Source organism: Gymnoscopelus braueri (assembly GCF_963280865.1).
Source record: "Gymnoscopelus braueri genome assembly, chromosome: 4".
In the NCBI taxonomy this organism is placed as follows: Eukaryota; Metazoa; Chordata; class Actinopteri; order Myctophiformes; family Myctophidae; genus Gymnoscopelus; species Gymnoscopelus braueri.
The window spans coordinates 54003787-54018786 of NC_137605.1; the positions used below are offsets into that span (position 1 = coordinate 54003787).

At 42.6% G+C, this 15000-nt stretch overlaps 1 protein-coding gene across 1 annotated transcript in view; it reads left to right on the top strand.

The window, feature by feature from the left end:
- cpne4a (copine IVa) overlaps window positions 1-15000 on the top strand; it is a gene marked incomplete at its 3' end in the record, with an annotated part of 212380 nt that overhangs the window by 176180 nt on the left and 21200 nt on the right. The window contains exon 15 of the mRNA XM_080427247.1: window positions 8233-8469. Coding sequence (XP_080283373.1) covers window positions 8233-8469 — 237 coding nt within the window. The remainder of the gene's footprint in view (window positions 1-8232; window positions 8470-15000) is intronic.

Genomic DNA, 15000 nt, shown 5'->3' on the forward strand with positions numbered 1-15000 from the left:
ACTTAATTTTATATTGTTACTTTCATCACCTGCCTGGAGGCTTGTCCCTATGTATTGCTCTGTCCTCTTTCTCCCACTTTCACATTGTCATTCCCTTTGTCTGCATCCGTATCGCTCTCATTCTAACATCTTATAGTTCACTGTCTCCATTGATCAATTGGTCTCCCCCCCTGTTCGAGTTATGTTCGGGACAGAATGGTAACTCATATCTCCCCCTGTAGTCAACATGTGCCGTCGCGGGGACGCCCTTCCAGTCTAACGTTTGACCAAACGTTTTGTCAAATCCGGCCCAAGAAGTCACCCGTTTGCCCTCTTGGGAGTGAGAATGCGGTGCATAGAAACGCATATTCACATGATGAGCGCAGTGAGACCCCGCCATGGATCCAAGGGAGGTGTGAAAACACCTTAAACCATTCAATCAAGGAAAGCATCTGTGTCATTTTAGATTTAGCTATAGCAACATACGTTTTTCAGAAAACTGTTAGGATTTGGAAGGCATTTTTAGAATCGGCCTCAGATAGAATGTGCTAATGGCGCAGATACATAGCGAAACGCCCTCGCCGCCAACTGTTTGCTGCCATGGCGGGCGAATCAGTAAAACACAAGCTGTGTTTAAATATGTAATCCCCCTAGAAGCACTAACGTCTCCAACACCTTTCACCTTGCTTTATTTTCTCTGTATCCATTCAGAGAGATCGTTAGTGCTTCTAGTGGGTTCAAAAATATAAACAACCTGTCATACAAAACAGAAGAATGGAACTGTTTTGACATAATGGGTAACCGCCGGCAGCAGCTGCATTTTGGTTATATTTCACACCAGCACAGACACTTACTGTCGAGTCAACTTAATGCAGGCACGCACAAACACTGAGATGAAATAAAATCCTCATTATGCCATTTATTACCTTCAGCTGTTCAATCTGTCAATTATATCCATGTGTGTTTGTATTTGACAAACACATTTTTGCCTGAACAACGCCAAGTCAAGTCAAGTGGGTTTTATATACAGTAGCACCCAAATCACAGAGCAGGTCAGGCAAGTCACAGACTGTATGAATGGTCAAAACTCAGAACATTGTGAAACACGTATAGTGCAATGCGATGTTTGGCACTTGTCACTCAAAGCATAACTTGACATTATGATTTTGACATATAAGACATGACCATCACTGCCATGACCATTACTGTGTTTCTTGGCTACTATGTCTTTTTTGTATGACCTGTTGTGAAGTGCACAGAGACCCCTTGGGGTGATGTTGCACTATAAATATAAAATAAACTGAACTGAGCTGAAACTGCAGTCATGTTGGAATGGGGGAGACGGCTGGGGGGGGGGGGTCTAAGGGTCGTAAGCCCCTGATATATTGCAGATCTTATTCAGCAAAGATTATGCCAATTATACCGGGATTATGGGTGAAGTTAATACAAAGTCAATACAAATCAAAATGGAGACAAAAGCACAGTGAGCTCATAGTCTCCAGTCTCAACTAAAACATGTTTGCTGCCAACTGGTTCACTGGTCCCTTGCATCACAAGCGCTGTTTAACCACTTAAGCCCTATAATGAATTGCTTATTAAGAAAAGGAACATTCTGGGAAAGGACACCAACTTTAAAGTGGTTAACAGACATGACATCTTGTGACAGGACATTGAGTAATGAGTACCTTGAAAAGCGCTATCAATCTGATTATTATTACGGGGCCAGAGCTCAGCTCTGGACCTGTATTAATGTTCCCCTCTTTTTTCTTCTGCCACTTTTCGCAGTTCTGGCTGAACCGTGCATACGCTTTTTACGAAACTTGGCCATATGGTAGATGGTCATGAAAAACTATCAAGAAATAATTCTCACAATCTTTCGTCAAAAGGTGGCGCTATAGCAAAATGCCAACTTTGAACAGGTACAACTCATGCCCTGTTTGACCTACAGCCATGAAACTTGGATACACATATGCGTCTCTTCATGCTGAACAACTTTCACCCAGTGGTGTGTTCTACCGTCAGATGCTGTGTACGACGTATACCTTGAGATTTTTTTTCGTCGCCACCGTACACCTTCATATCTGACACGCTGATACGCTCTGATACGCTAACTGCCCAAGGCTGGGGGGCAGCAAGAATGTGTGCGCTAACTCTGAGTTGATGGCTTATCTTGTGTGAAGCTATTGTCCTTGAGGTGATAAGTAATGGCTGCGACGGAATTCACACATTAACAACGACGCGAATACTAATGAAGTACTCTAATCAGGCAGTGATTAGAGTGCTTCATTAGTATTCGCGTATGTGCGTCCTATGCCACACAAGTAAGGAAGCCATGCACACCAAAGAAACCTATAGAAAGAAAAGTTTGGAAAGTTATGGGCATGTTTTAGTATTCCATCAAGCTTGTGGGTTAAAACACTATGCACAAGTATGCGTAATTTGATGATGTTTATAAGTGCCATTTATGCTAGGGCACTTTTTTTTTGCAAATGCAAACATTTTTCTCACTGCTTGTTATTGCTGCTGAAATGTGTGAGGAGCCCAAACAAAAGATACAAAGACAGATTTTTTTTTCAGAGTGTACATATGGGCCACTTTTTTTGCACATGCATTTTTTTCTTCAGTTATTTGTATTTCTTTATTATTGCTGCTAAAAATCAGTACAAAAGAAAAATCAGTACAAAGCATATTGCGTGTGTGGGTCACAATTAATTATAGACGCGCACATGCCGTGCGTGTGGGAGGCAGGGAATAATCATAGTATACCTTCAAAAAAAAACTAGAACACAACACTGCTTTCACCCTCTGACTTTTGACCTCTGACCTTTACATCTCCCACCATTTTGAATTATATGAAAAACTGGGATTTTTTAGTAATCTGCACGAAACGTTTTACACATGAACTTTGGACCTATGCCGACAAACTGATGCAAAAGATTTTCCATAAGTGAAAAAATGAAGCTTTAATGAGCCAATGAATATTGCAGTTTTATGACAATTATTCATCTGCCCCTAACACATACATGCAGACTCACATTTCTTTGAAACTTTGCGGTAATGTAGAGGGTCATTCCAAATATCACTGAAACCAATCTTACTCCAATTGGTCAAAGGGGGGCGCTATAGCGATTTTTTGAAAATACAAACTTTAAACAGGCAAAAGTCATGCCTCGTTTGGCCGACAGCCATTAAACCTGCTAACCTGCTAAACCTGCTAAACCTACTATATATGTCTATGAAATTAACTCAAGGACCCCAACGGAAACAAGTCCGCAAGGACTTTTTTGGCCGGACCTTTTAGACAAAAGCAATATAAATGTAACTGTGTTGTTTTACATTCTTTTGCCTAATAAAATTTTCAATCAATCAAACACATGTGCCTTGACTCATGAGGAACACATCTATCACGTTGACCAGTAAGCTCCGCCCTTAGATTGTCCGCAATTTTGAGCAGTTTGAAAAACACTTAAACCCAGGATTTTTCAGCTATTTAAGTGAAACTGTATCATCTGTGTGATCTATTTTTTCACAGTGTCTGTCTGTTGGTCCAATGGCTTCTCGCTTGAGCGCGTGCCTTAAAACCTCAAGGTCGACAGTTCAAGCCTCACTTGATGTAGACTTCGTTTAAGTTGGATTGCACACAACATGATTGTGTCAATTAATGCATGTGCAATTGTTAAAGATAACCTGAAATGCTTATTTGAGAGGGTATGTTTTTGCAATGTATGACATACTTCATTCTGAAAATAGACGATCTACAATCTGACAACTTTTCAGATAGCAACGTGTTTCTGAGCTTGTAGATCGGCTGCTTTCACTGGTTCACTTTTATCTTCAACAGACAACCTCAGCCTGGACAAAGCTATAGCACTATAGGTTGTGTTGCCGCCTGTCAATCCGAAGGTTGAAGGTTTGATTCCTGTTAATGGCAATAGGTTGAGATGTCCAATCAATCAATCCATTCTGCTTCCATCTCTCTCTCTCTCTTCAATCTATTATGTTTCCATGTCTCTCTCTCTTCAATCTATTCCGTTTCCATGTCTGTCTCTCTCTCTCTCTCTTCAATCTATTCCGTTTCCATGTCTCTCTCTCTCTCTCTCTCTCTCTCTCTCTCTCTCTCTCTCTCTCTCTCTTCAATCTATTCCGTTTCCATGTCTCTCTCTCTTTCTTTTCAATCTATTCCGTTTCCATGTCTCTCTCTCTCTTTCTCTTCAATCTATTCCGTTTCCATGTCTCTCTCTCTTTCTCTTCAATCCATTCCGTTTCCATGTCTCTCTCTCTCTTCAATCTATTCCGTTTCCATGTCTCTCTCTCTCTTTCTCTTCAATCTATTCCGTTTCCATGTCTCTCTCTCTCTCTCTCTCTCTCTCTCTCTCTCTCTCTCTCTCTCTCTCTCTCTCTCTCTCTCTCTCTCTCTCTCTCTCTCTCTCCATTCACTGGCCCCGTGTTATCGCTGCTTGCAGCTATATTAATAATTATAATTAGGCCTATATTATTATGACCTTGTGATATACAGTATGCAGTTACTCCGACATAGCCTTTAAAGTGCCTCACAAATGGTGAATGTTTATTGTCTCCGCCCAGTGGTGGAAATGGACTGGATTCGCTTTGGGAACCCTACTCGTCGCGCGCGTGTATGTGTGACCGCGTGCGTTTTTTTGCGGTTAATTTCGCGGATTTGGGTACTTTATATTGGTTTTTTTGTTACTTTATTTCGGGTTTAGGGTTAGGGTTAGGTTAGGTTTATGTTATTTAATTCTTTTTTTTTTGCGGTTAATTTCGTGGATTTGGGTACTTTATTTTCGTTTTTTTGTTACTTTAATTCGGGTTTAGGGTTAGGGTTAGGGTTAGGTTGTTTAATTCTTATTTTTTCGATTGGGTGCCCCTGATTACTCAATAAAAATACCTTAAAATTATACTCGAGTACTTAATTAGTTACTTTCCACCACTCTCACTGTCAGCGTTAGATTAAAATTACTTACTCACCTTCTGCAAAGATTGTCTTGGTTTCAGAGAGCAGAGCATGGTGGTAAATATGAACTTTTGCCCCAAACTTTAAGTCTTTATATTCCATATGTCCACATCTGTGTGTAGCAGCCTTGTTTACCTTGTGTGTGCACTAACGTAGGCTTTACGTCGTCAAGCAAGCGGCCACAGAAGTCTGTTTCCTTTCAAAGCGATGTGCATTTCAAAATAAGAGGTTTTTTTAATCTATACTTGAAAAGTGTTATAATTCAACACACGTTTTATTTTGAAATACTACTGGAAATAGAAGTAGCCAGGTAGCCTAGTTGAAACTACTTCACACGCTATTTTTTCCTGGAGCCCCCCCCCACACACACACACGCTACGGTCAACGCTACTTCCTGTAACCCTTGTAACCATAGGTGGAAAGCGGGGACCCTGCAGTATTACGGCTGCCTATTGGCTGTGTTCAGAGCCATGTGCGTGTGTTGACAAACACACCCACGGCTCAGCCCTGCCTGGAGTGCAGGGCTGGTCTGGGACCAAAATTCAGCCCTGGCACTTTGGTCCGGACCAAACGTAACTAATAATTTGGCCGCGCGAACCGGAAATTACCGTAATAATCCTAATCCTTTTTTTTTTTTTTTTTGACAATCTGAAGAGCGTTCCCACACGTGTTCAGCGTTCCCCCGCAACGGTTGCTATGGGAACGCCGTTCCCAAGCGTGCAACGCCATTTCCACGACTCCTCCAGGCCTAAAGGCGGAGTCTTTGAGTTTTTGAGTATGTTTTGCACCCTGTCCGTGTGTCCGTGTGTCCGTGTGTCCGTGTGTGTGTCCTTCTGTCTGTGACCAGCTAATCTCCGGCACCGTTGGCCAGGTCACTGGGAAACTGTACACACACCATGCCAATTCAGAACCTCTTACCCGAATTTTTCAGATTGGCCTGTTATAGCGCCACCAGGAGTCCGATTTGTGCAAAAAAAAAAATTGATATACTCCTACAGATTTTGTTCAAACATCACACAAATCGGTACACAGTATCTCTATAGTCATGTGATCAACACGGATCTGTCCGATTTCCCATATTCCATCCTGATTGCCTAAGATTGGCTTCCAAAGTTTGCAGGATTGGTTCGTTTTGAACAAAATACCTCAAATCATGAACCCAGCATGCAATTTCAGTGAAATTTTGCACACATATTCCCACTAGGCCGAGGAAGAAATGCCACCATTTTCAAATTGGCCTGTTACAGCGCCACCAGCAGGTCTAATTTAGCAAAACACATTTTTGGCACAAAATGCCTCAAATGATGAATGCAGTGTCCGATTGCAGTGAAAGGCCTAAGAAGAAATGGCACCCTATTCACATTGGCCTATTATAGCGTCACCAGGAGGCCAAAATAGCCTACCTGACCTGGCGGAGACCTGTGCTCCGAGGAGCACTTTTTCTAGTTTGTATTTGAGTTGCTCTTTATGAATCCATTTTTCCACACACCACTGCACCCCAAATGATTTATTTATTGGCTGGGGATTATGCTTACCAGAATTGTTAAGGATTCAATTTAGAGCAGCCACTCTTCGAATATCAACTAAATAAAGCATTCCAGTTTTAATCCCACTTACCAGAAAATAACTATAAGAAAAGGACAACAGTTTTTCCTCCACAAACTGTAGGCGTGATTATCTCCTTTAGCTCCCAGAGTGCTTCAGATTTACATATTTAACATGTAACAATTCGGAAAATGTCCTTATGGGGGATGATGCCCCGGGCTAAGCCTCCCATCTTAAACCATTATAGAAACACCTCTGAATCATTCTTATGTATGTATGTAGTATGTATGTATGTATGTATGTATGTATGTATGTATGTATGCATGTATGCATGTATGCATGTATGTATGTATGTATGTATGTATGTATGTATGTATGCATGCATGCATGCATGCATGTATGTATGTATGTATGTATGTATGTATGTATGTATGTATGTATGTATACATGTATGTATATATGTATGTATGTATGTATGTATGTATGTATGTATATATGTATATATGTATATATGTATATATGTATATATGTATATATGTATATATGTATATATGTATATATGTATATATGTATGTATGTATGTATGTATGTATATAATTTATTTATTAATTAATTCATTCATTCATTCATTCAGAAAAGGTTACTGGAGAAACATCTACAGTCTTGGTACTCGCTTGCAAAAAAATTGTCTTATTCTCCTTGCTTAAATTTCTAGCCCTTGTTACACACAAACTGTCTTGTACATCGATGCTCACCTATGGTTATGAAATGCGGGTCATGACCGATAGAACAAGATTGCAGACACAGGCGGCAGAAATTGTTTTTTTCTCAGAGGGAGGGTGCATGGCATCTCCCTTAGGGACCGGGTCACAAGCTCAGTCATCCGTGAGAGACTCTCTAGAGTAGAGAAGCTGTTCCTTTACGTATAAGCAGCCAGTTGAGGTGGTTCAGGCATCTAGTGTAAGGATGCCTCCTGGTCGCATCCCCAGGGAGGTTTTCCAGGCCCGCCCAGCTGGGGGGAGAGCTCAGGGCAGACCAAGGACCAGGTGATAGGATTATTATCTCCACGTTGGCCTGGGAACGCCTCCACCTATCATGGCTTTATGTTGCCAGGGGAAAAAAAGTCTGGTATTTTCTGTTGGACCTGCTACAGGCCGTTACCCGACCCTCCGGATAAGCAGAAAGGGATTCTGCCCCCGTAGCGCCCACTGCTCCTAGTACTTAAGATGTTAGAGTGTGTGTGTGTGTGTGTGTCTGTGTGTCTGTGTGTGTGTGTGTGTGTGTGTGTGTGTGTGTGTGTGTGTGTGTGTGTGTGTGTGTGTGTGTGCGTGCGTGCGTGCGTGCGTGCTTGCGTGCGTGCGTGCGTGCGTGCGTGCGTGCGTGCGTGCGTGCGTGTGTGTGTGCATACATAGATACACACACAATATACACAATAAGTAAATACTAAAATAAAAAAAATCCATGAATTAGAAAACAAATGTTTAAGAAGTAGTGAAAATAGCCGATCTACAAGCTCACAACGCGGCACGAAGCGTCACGTTGTGAGCTTGTAGATCTGCTATTTTCACTAGTTTGGGTCCTGGGCAAACGTCTAATTTCTCTTTTGGGTCTCTCTCTCTCTCTCTCTCTCTCTCTCTCCCTCCCTCTTTCTCTCTCTCTCTCTCTCTCTCTCTCTCTCTCTCTCTCTCTCTCTCTCTCTCTCTCTCTCTCTCTCTCTCCCTGTCTCTGTCTCTCAGCAATACTTCATCCTACTGATCCTAACAGACGGGGTGATCACAGACATGGCCGACACCAGAGAGGCCATCGTGCGGGCGTCCCACCTGCCCATGTCTGTCATTATCGTGGGCGTGGGCAGCGCCGACTTCAGCGACATGCAGATGCTGGACGGAGACAACGGCATCCTGCGATCCACGAAGGGAGAGCCTGTCCTCAGGGACATCGTCCAGTTTGTCCCCTTCAAGGACTTCAAAAATGTACGTGTCTCTCTCTCTCTGCTAGCAGCTAATCTCCGGGCACCGTTGGCCCGGCCGCTGCGAAACTGTGCACACACACTCCCTGGATGCCAATTCAGAACCTCTGTCCCACATTTTTCACATGGGACTGTTAAGCTCCTTACACACCGGTGCCGATTTTTTCATGCCAATAATATGTTTTTTTTAAAAACCTTATAAAGTCAATGCAAGCTTCCACGGAGCGGAAAAGCGAAAAAGCGAAGCGAATAATCAGATTGTATTGAAACATCACGATAATCGGTACACAGTGTCTCTATAGTCATGTGATCAACACGGATCGGTCCGTCTTGATATTTCATATTCCATCCTGATTGGCTAAGGTTGGCTTCCAAAGTTTGCAGGATTGGTCCGTTTTGAACAAAATGTCTCAAATCAGGAACGCAGCGTGCGATGTCCGTGAAAATGTGCACGCACATTCCCACTAGGCCGAGGAAGAAATGCCACCCTTTTCACATTGGCCTATTATAGCGCCACCAGGAGGCCACAATAACCTACCTGACCTGGCAGAGACCTGTGCTCTTTCTAGTTCCTTCTCTGACCATCTCCATTTCATGGTCCAGTTCATCCATGAAATTCAACCTTTATCTCTCTCTCTCTCTTTCAATTTCTGCATCTTCACCTTTTCCTCTATCCCCCCCCCCCCCATCTCTCTCTCTCTCTCCTTCTGGTTCATGCTGGGAGGCAAAGTGAAGTGAGTGATTTCTCTGGTGCAGAATTTGGATAACTTTCAATGTTTAAGCTTCTCGTCTGCATTAGTGTTGATTTTGACAGCACATTTTGATTTGAGTCGACTAAATATCATAAGATTATTGTCAACTAAATCTACAATTGATTTAGTCGACTAAAATGTATTTTGGCGGTGACTTGATGGCGTCGTAATGGTAGATTTTACACTTGGTTGCGTGCTGAAAATAGACGATCTACAAGCTCACAACGTGTCGCGTTGTGAGCTTGTAGATCTGCTATTTTCAGAGCGCAACACCCGAGCGCAACCAAACACAAAATGAGTCTTTAGTTCCATCTTCTCTACTATAGTACCCCACTAACATTTTAGTCTAGTTTTTATTTGTTGACGAAATTGTCAATATATTTAGTCTTAGTTTTAGTCATCATAGCTTAGTTTTTTATTTAGTTTTCGTCAGTGAAAAAAGGTATTTGACGAACATTTTTCGTCATAGTTTTAGTCGACGAAATCAAAACTGGCACTCTGCATGATCACGTATGGTAAGGATCTTTGATCAAATAATTTGATTAGCGGCTGTCTAGTGTCGGATTTTGAACGTGATGGCGTCAGCTGAGACGCCACTCCTGGCTATCTATTGTAAACGGGGTTGAATTTAGTCTATTGTGACAGGAGGAGGCCGTGGGGGAACAGAGTTGGCATAGTAGTCTAGCGTAATGTATGCCTCCCACATGAATGAAGCCCTTGTACTGTAGTGAGTACTGTAGTATTTGAATTGGATTGCACACAGAGTCAACAGAGTTTTCTCCACTACCAGGATAATTGTTTCTGGTGTTCCACCGTTTACAATTTAGGTATTTATCAGACACTATTGTCCAGAACAATGGATCCAGAGCAATGGATCAGAGTTAACTAGGGTGACCATATTTTGAATTCCCCAAAAGAGGACACCTAACGAATGCACGTGCGCGCGCAATTCGGTAAATTCTGGGCCTCTTTGAGGTACTGAAAAATATTGCTTTATAAATAATATATCTATTTATTTAAAGCATGTCTCCTCTGTTTGTTTCAGATAACAAAATAATCACAGCTTAATAATGCAGCTTTTTAACAAAATAAAATAACATCTCTCTCAACAAGTCTTATCTTAAAACAAGTGAGGTACCCCATTATTCAAAATAACCTCTCTCTCATGTCTATAATGTAAAAATGTAAAAAATGCCTCAAAACCTGTTAATTAAACAAAAGAAAATAGAGAAGTAGCCTGTTCTTCAATGTTTAGGTAGCACATTCTTCAAAATAATGTCTCTTATGGCTAATGTAAAAAATATAAATAATGCCTCAACGTTGAACAAAAATAAAAAGAGAGGTAGCCTATTGTTTAATGTTTATTTTCTTCAGTCTTCCTGGCCTTCCTCGTCTCCCTGGCCTTCCTCCTCCTCATCTCCCTGGTCTTCCTTGTTTGCCCATGCATATTTTGCTGAAGAGCTTATTTTTCCCAGCAATTTCCGATTGCTCATCAAATAAGCATGAAAGTCCTTGCAAGACATTTCTTTGAAATTGTATTGCACTAATAGAAGCCCCTTCATTGACTCAACAGACAACTGGTTTCTTTCCTTGGTCCACTGGCTCTGCATCAGTGAGAAAACCCTCTCAACATTTGCATTGTGAGAAGGAAGGGCAAAGACAAACTGTGCAATCTTCAGTAGCTCTGAGTAACATGCTATGCTTTTGGCCTTCTCAAAATATTTGGTCCACTTCTGGTGCACTTGCAGGCATTTGAACTCTCCATCACTAATGCAGCTTTCAGTGAATTTCTTGAGATTGGTGACCTGATCAAAACACTTTGCATCGTCAATTGGCACCCCCTTCTCTCCCAGGTACTTGATGCCGGCTTCCACATCATTCCAATCTGGTGTGTCACTCAGACCCATCCACATGAATGGAGTGAATTCTTCCATGGGTTTCATCCACTTCTCCAGATACTGCAGGCATGCACTGTACAGACCTTGTACATCAGCACGGAACTGGTCACAGCCCTGACCAAGTCCATCTGTGCGGTTCTGTGCCAGTAGTCCCTTAACTTTAATGGACATGAAGTTGTTTCTCTTGCGTTCCTCAAGCATAGTATGGACTCTGTGCAAGATGTTCCTCACTTCCACAACAGAATTGTGTTCCCTTTCCATTTCTTGAATGTGTGAGTGGAACACACTCATGAGTGAGTGCATGTGCCAGAGGTAAATCTCACTGAAGTCATTTTCAAAAAACTTCAGGTGGCTTTTCCTGAGACAGAAAGAATGCCTTTAATGCTGGAAACATCTGCAGCAGCCTCTCAATTCCAGGGAATAATGACAGCCATCGTGTCTTGCTGTGGGAAAGGATCCTTCTGTATCAATGTCAACAAACTCACAGTACTCCTTCAAATTCTCTGTGCGCACAGTGTAAATGTGGAAGTACTGGTAGATTTTGAAAATGATGTTCTCAATTTCAATATCAAGTGTGTCTGCACCATGATGAACACAATTATTCAATATGTGTGCTGGGCAACCCACACCGACCAGAGTCTTGTTCTGCAGCAACCTCTTTAAATTTGCAAACACATTCTACATTTTTCAGACAAATTGTTTTTTCTCAATGTTTCAATGAAATATTGTGCAATGGTGTCTGCAGTTTCATTAGGTGTGTATTTCACCTCAATCAATGTACTCTGTACACCACCTTTCTTCCAGTCAAAATATTGGATTATTATTGGGAATATTTTCACTGCACCGTGGTTAATCCCATCAGTAGCAATGCCACAATACTGTATTTTTTTGAGCGCTTCCAGTGCGATTTCAACAGTGTGGCGCTATAACACTGTTGACAATGGCCTCTGTTTTTGTACGTGCACTTGAAAACTTTTTCGCTGTATCTGAATCTGGGAATGCCCTTTTCAGCAAATTGCTGGTGCAATCCATTGAACTGTAGCTGCTATGGTGTTTGACTGTGTGAAAAGCTAAAACGCCCTCAGCTGCATTGACCATATATTCTGCTTTGCCAGGTGGTACAAAGTAGTCGGTCAATTTGGCAGAAGAAGTCTCGCCTTGCACAGCTTTCTTGTGCTTTGTAGTGGCAATATGGGCTTGCAGGTCTGACAAACCTTTATTTGCCACGGAGACATATGTTCCTGCTTTGCAAACAGTACACTCTGCCTCACATTTGTCACGACCCAGACGAAAACACGGGTACTTTTTGCGCATTTCATCTGTGAAGTTGCATTTGCGTTTCTGCATTTTCTCCGCCTCTGTCTGTGTAACTTTTCTCAGTCGGGGATCAATGAATGACAGGCAGCGCTGAGCGCGATGTATATGCTGTTCAGTGTGTGTGACTGTGTGTGTGTGTGTGTGTGTGTGTGTGTGTGTGTGTGTGTGTGTGTGTGTGTGTGTGTGTGTGTGTGTGTGTGTGTGTGTGGGGGTGTGTGTGTGTGTGTGTGTGACAGGCCGGACAGCCCCCCAAAAGAGGACATGTGCGGGTAAAAGAGGACGTATGGTCACCCTAAGTTAACGGGCATTAATTCTTGACAACCAACAACAGGGTGAATGGCTGAGTAAATAGCATACAAAGAAAACAAGTATGTGCTACAAAGTATCTTTACAAGGGAAAGCATCAAACGTAGAATCTGAAGTCACATAAAGTACAACCAACGCATTCTTTGTCAAACGGGCGATGAGTGTGGACAGGATTTGACCATGCGGCACCCATTTGCAGTGGTGTAAAGTAACTAAGTACATTTACTCAAGTACTGTACTTAAGTAAAAGTTTTAGGTATTTTTACTTTATTGGAGTATTTCCAATATTCAGTGCTTTTACTTCTCCTCCACTACATCTCAGAGGCAAATATTGTACTTTTACTCCACTACAATTATTTGTTACTAGTTACTTTTCAGATATAAATTATGATATTATAAAACATACATTAACCAATTCAGCCCTACTGTATCCTATAATACATTGCAGATAAGTCCCGTCTTCCGTCATCATTCACTCATTCACTCACTCATTCACTTCCGTTATCATTGTTTCCCTTCCATTAACACAACCACAACATATCACTGTCACTAACCACACACGCCACAACATGCGCGATTAATTGGCAGGTGCCGTAGGCTACTTTTCATTGCTCACCACACATTTGTCACCTCTGAGCATAATTCATTGCGACCAGCACAAACTGACAACATTACGGGTACACCATTTTGTTCCCTTTAGCATGAGCACCGCCGAGCCAAACCGAAACCAACACGACGCAGCCGCTATCGAAATCTCCCCACAACAACACACGCGACCACTTCGCTTCAACCCGCGCCGTTGCTTTCACTTTAGTCATGTCTGTATCACACCACACTCACGGTAATATGTCCGTCATTCACGTGCCATGTACATCCCAAAGACAACCAACACCACGCAGCCGCTTTTGTAATCTCCCCACAACAACAACAACAACACACGAGTCGGCATCTGGGTTGCCACGTCGGTGTTGACAAGCAGACAGGTCTGTGTTGCCAGATGTGCGCCAGAAACAAGCAACCAGCTTCATGAAAAAAAAAAATCCGCCGAAGGGGTCCGCGATGTTTCGCGGGGGTCCCAAGACTCCCAGGGGGTTCGCGGACCCCCAGGGGGAACCCCATGTATTTTTTTATTATTATTATTATTTTTTTTACTTTTTTGGGGGAAATTTTTATCCCACGATTTTGGAACCCCAAAATAAGCGTAGGGCGCCCGGACCTCTAGTTTTATACATATCTACAAGCTCACAACGCGGCGCGTTGTGAGCTTGTAGATCTGCTATTTTCACAAGGCTCAACTGCTTCTGACAGCGTACCCGCCGTGATTTAAATGTATTTAGTGTTCGTGGAAGTGAGCTACCAGAGAGAGCGTTGGAGAGACTTGGACGTATTCTCTTTTTAAACATTATTCCAAAACGGAGAGGAGCTGGTCATTTGCATACGGTTGTGTCGGGCTATGCCCCCATCAAGAGGAGACATCTGAGATAACATAATTTGGGTTACTATCTCAAATCCTAATCTACTCTGGGGAGATAAAATAACCAACTTCATCATTTAATTCACCATGAAATAAGCTTTCATTTAAATACATATACAACTTGACTTCCAAGATACATTTGCATGTGCAACAGGCAACAAAAGTATTTTTTCCATACTCCGAAAACTGGAGAACCAGGAGAGATTCTGGTTATCCAGGGGCGTGGGGCGTTGGGGCGGGGGGGGGGGCTATGCACACCAATGCAGTCTGTTGTTTGGTCCCAGCAGTCAGTGAATTCAAAGAGGGCAGAGGAGAGGAGGAGGAGGAAGAGGGTGATCTCGGTGGGGGTTTTGGGGTGGTGGTGAAGAAGGTGAATCCTCACAGGCGAAAGTTGGTGAGCGCGGTGGAAACTCATACAATAACTCTTTGCTCTGATAGCTCTCATGCTTAAAGCTCTCTTCAGGCGGGGCGGGGGCGGAGGCGGCTTTCTTTCAACGTTTCGGCCACGTTGTGTTATCTCTCCTTCTTTTGATTCCTCTCGCCTCTTGTCCTTTGCAGAGGGAACAGATGTGTGATGCAGGAAGTAGAAGGAAGGCTAGATATAATGCATTTTACTCCTGACTTCCAAATTAGGCAAATAGCAAAAAATAAAATCCTTCCTATCAGCCCACGACCTAGAGAAAGAGATTCATGCCCTTGTCACGTCCCGGCTGGATTACTGCAACTCTCTCTACACAGGGGTTGCTAATTCTTCCCTCTCCCGCCTCCAGCTTGTACAAAATGCTGCC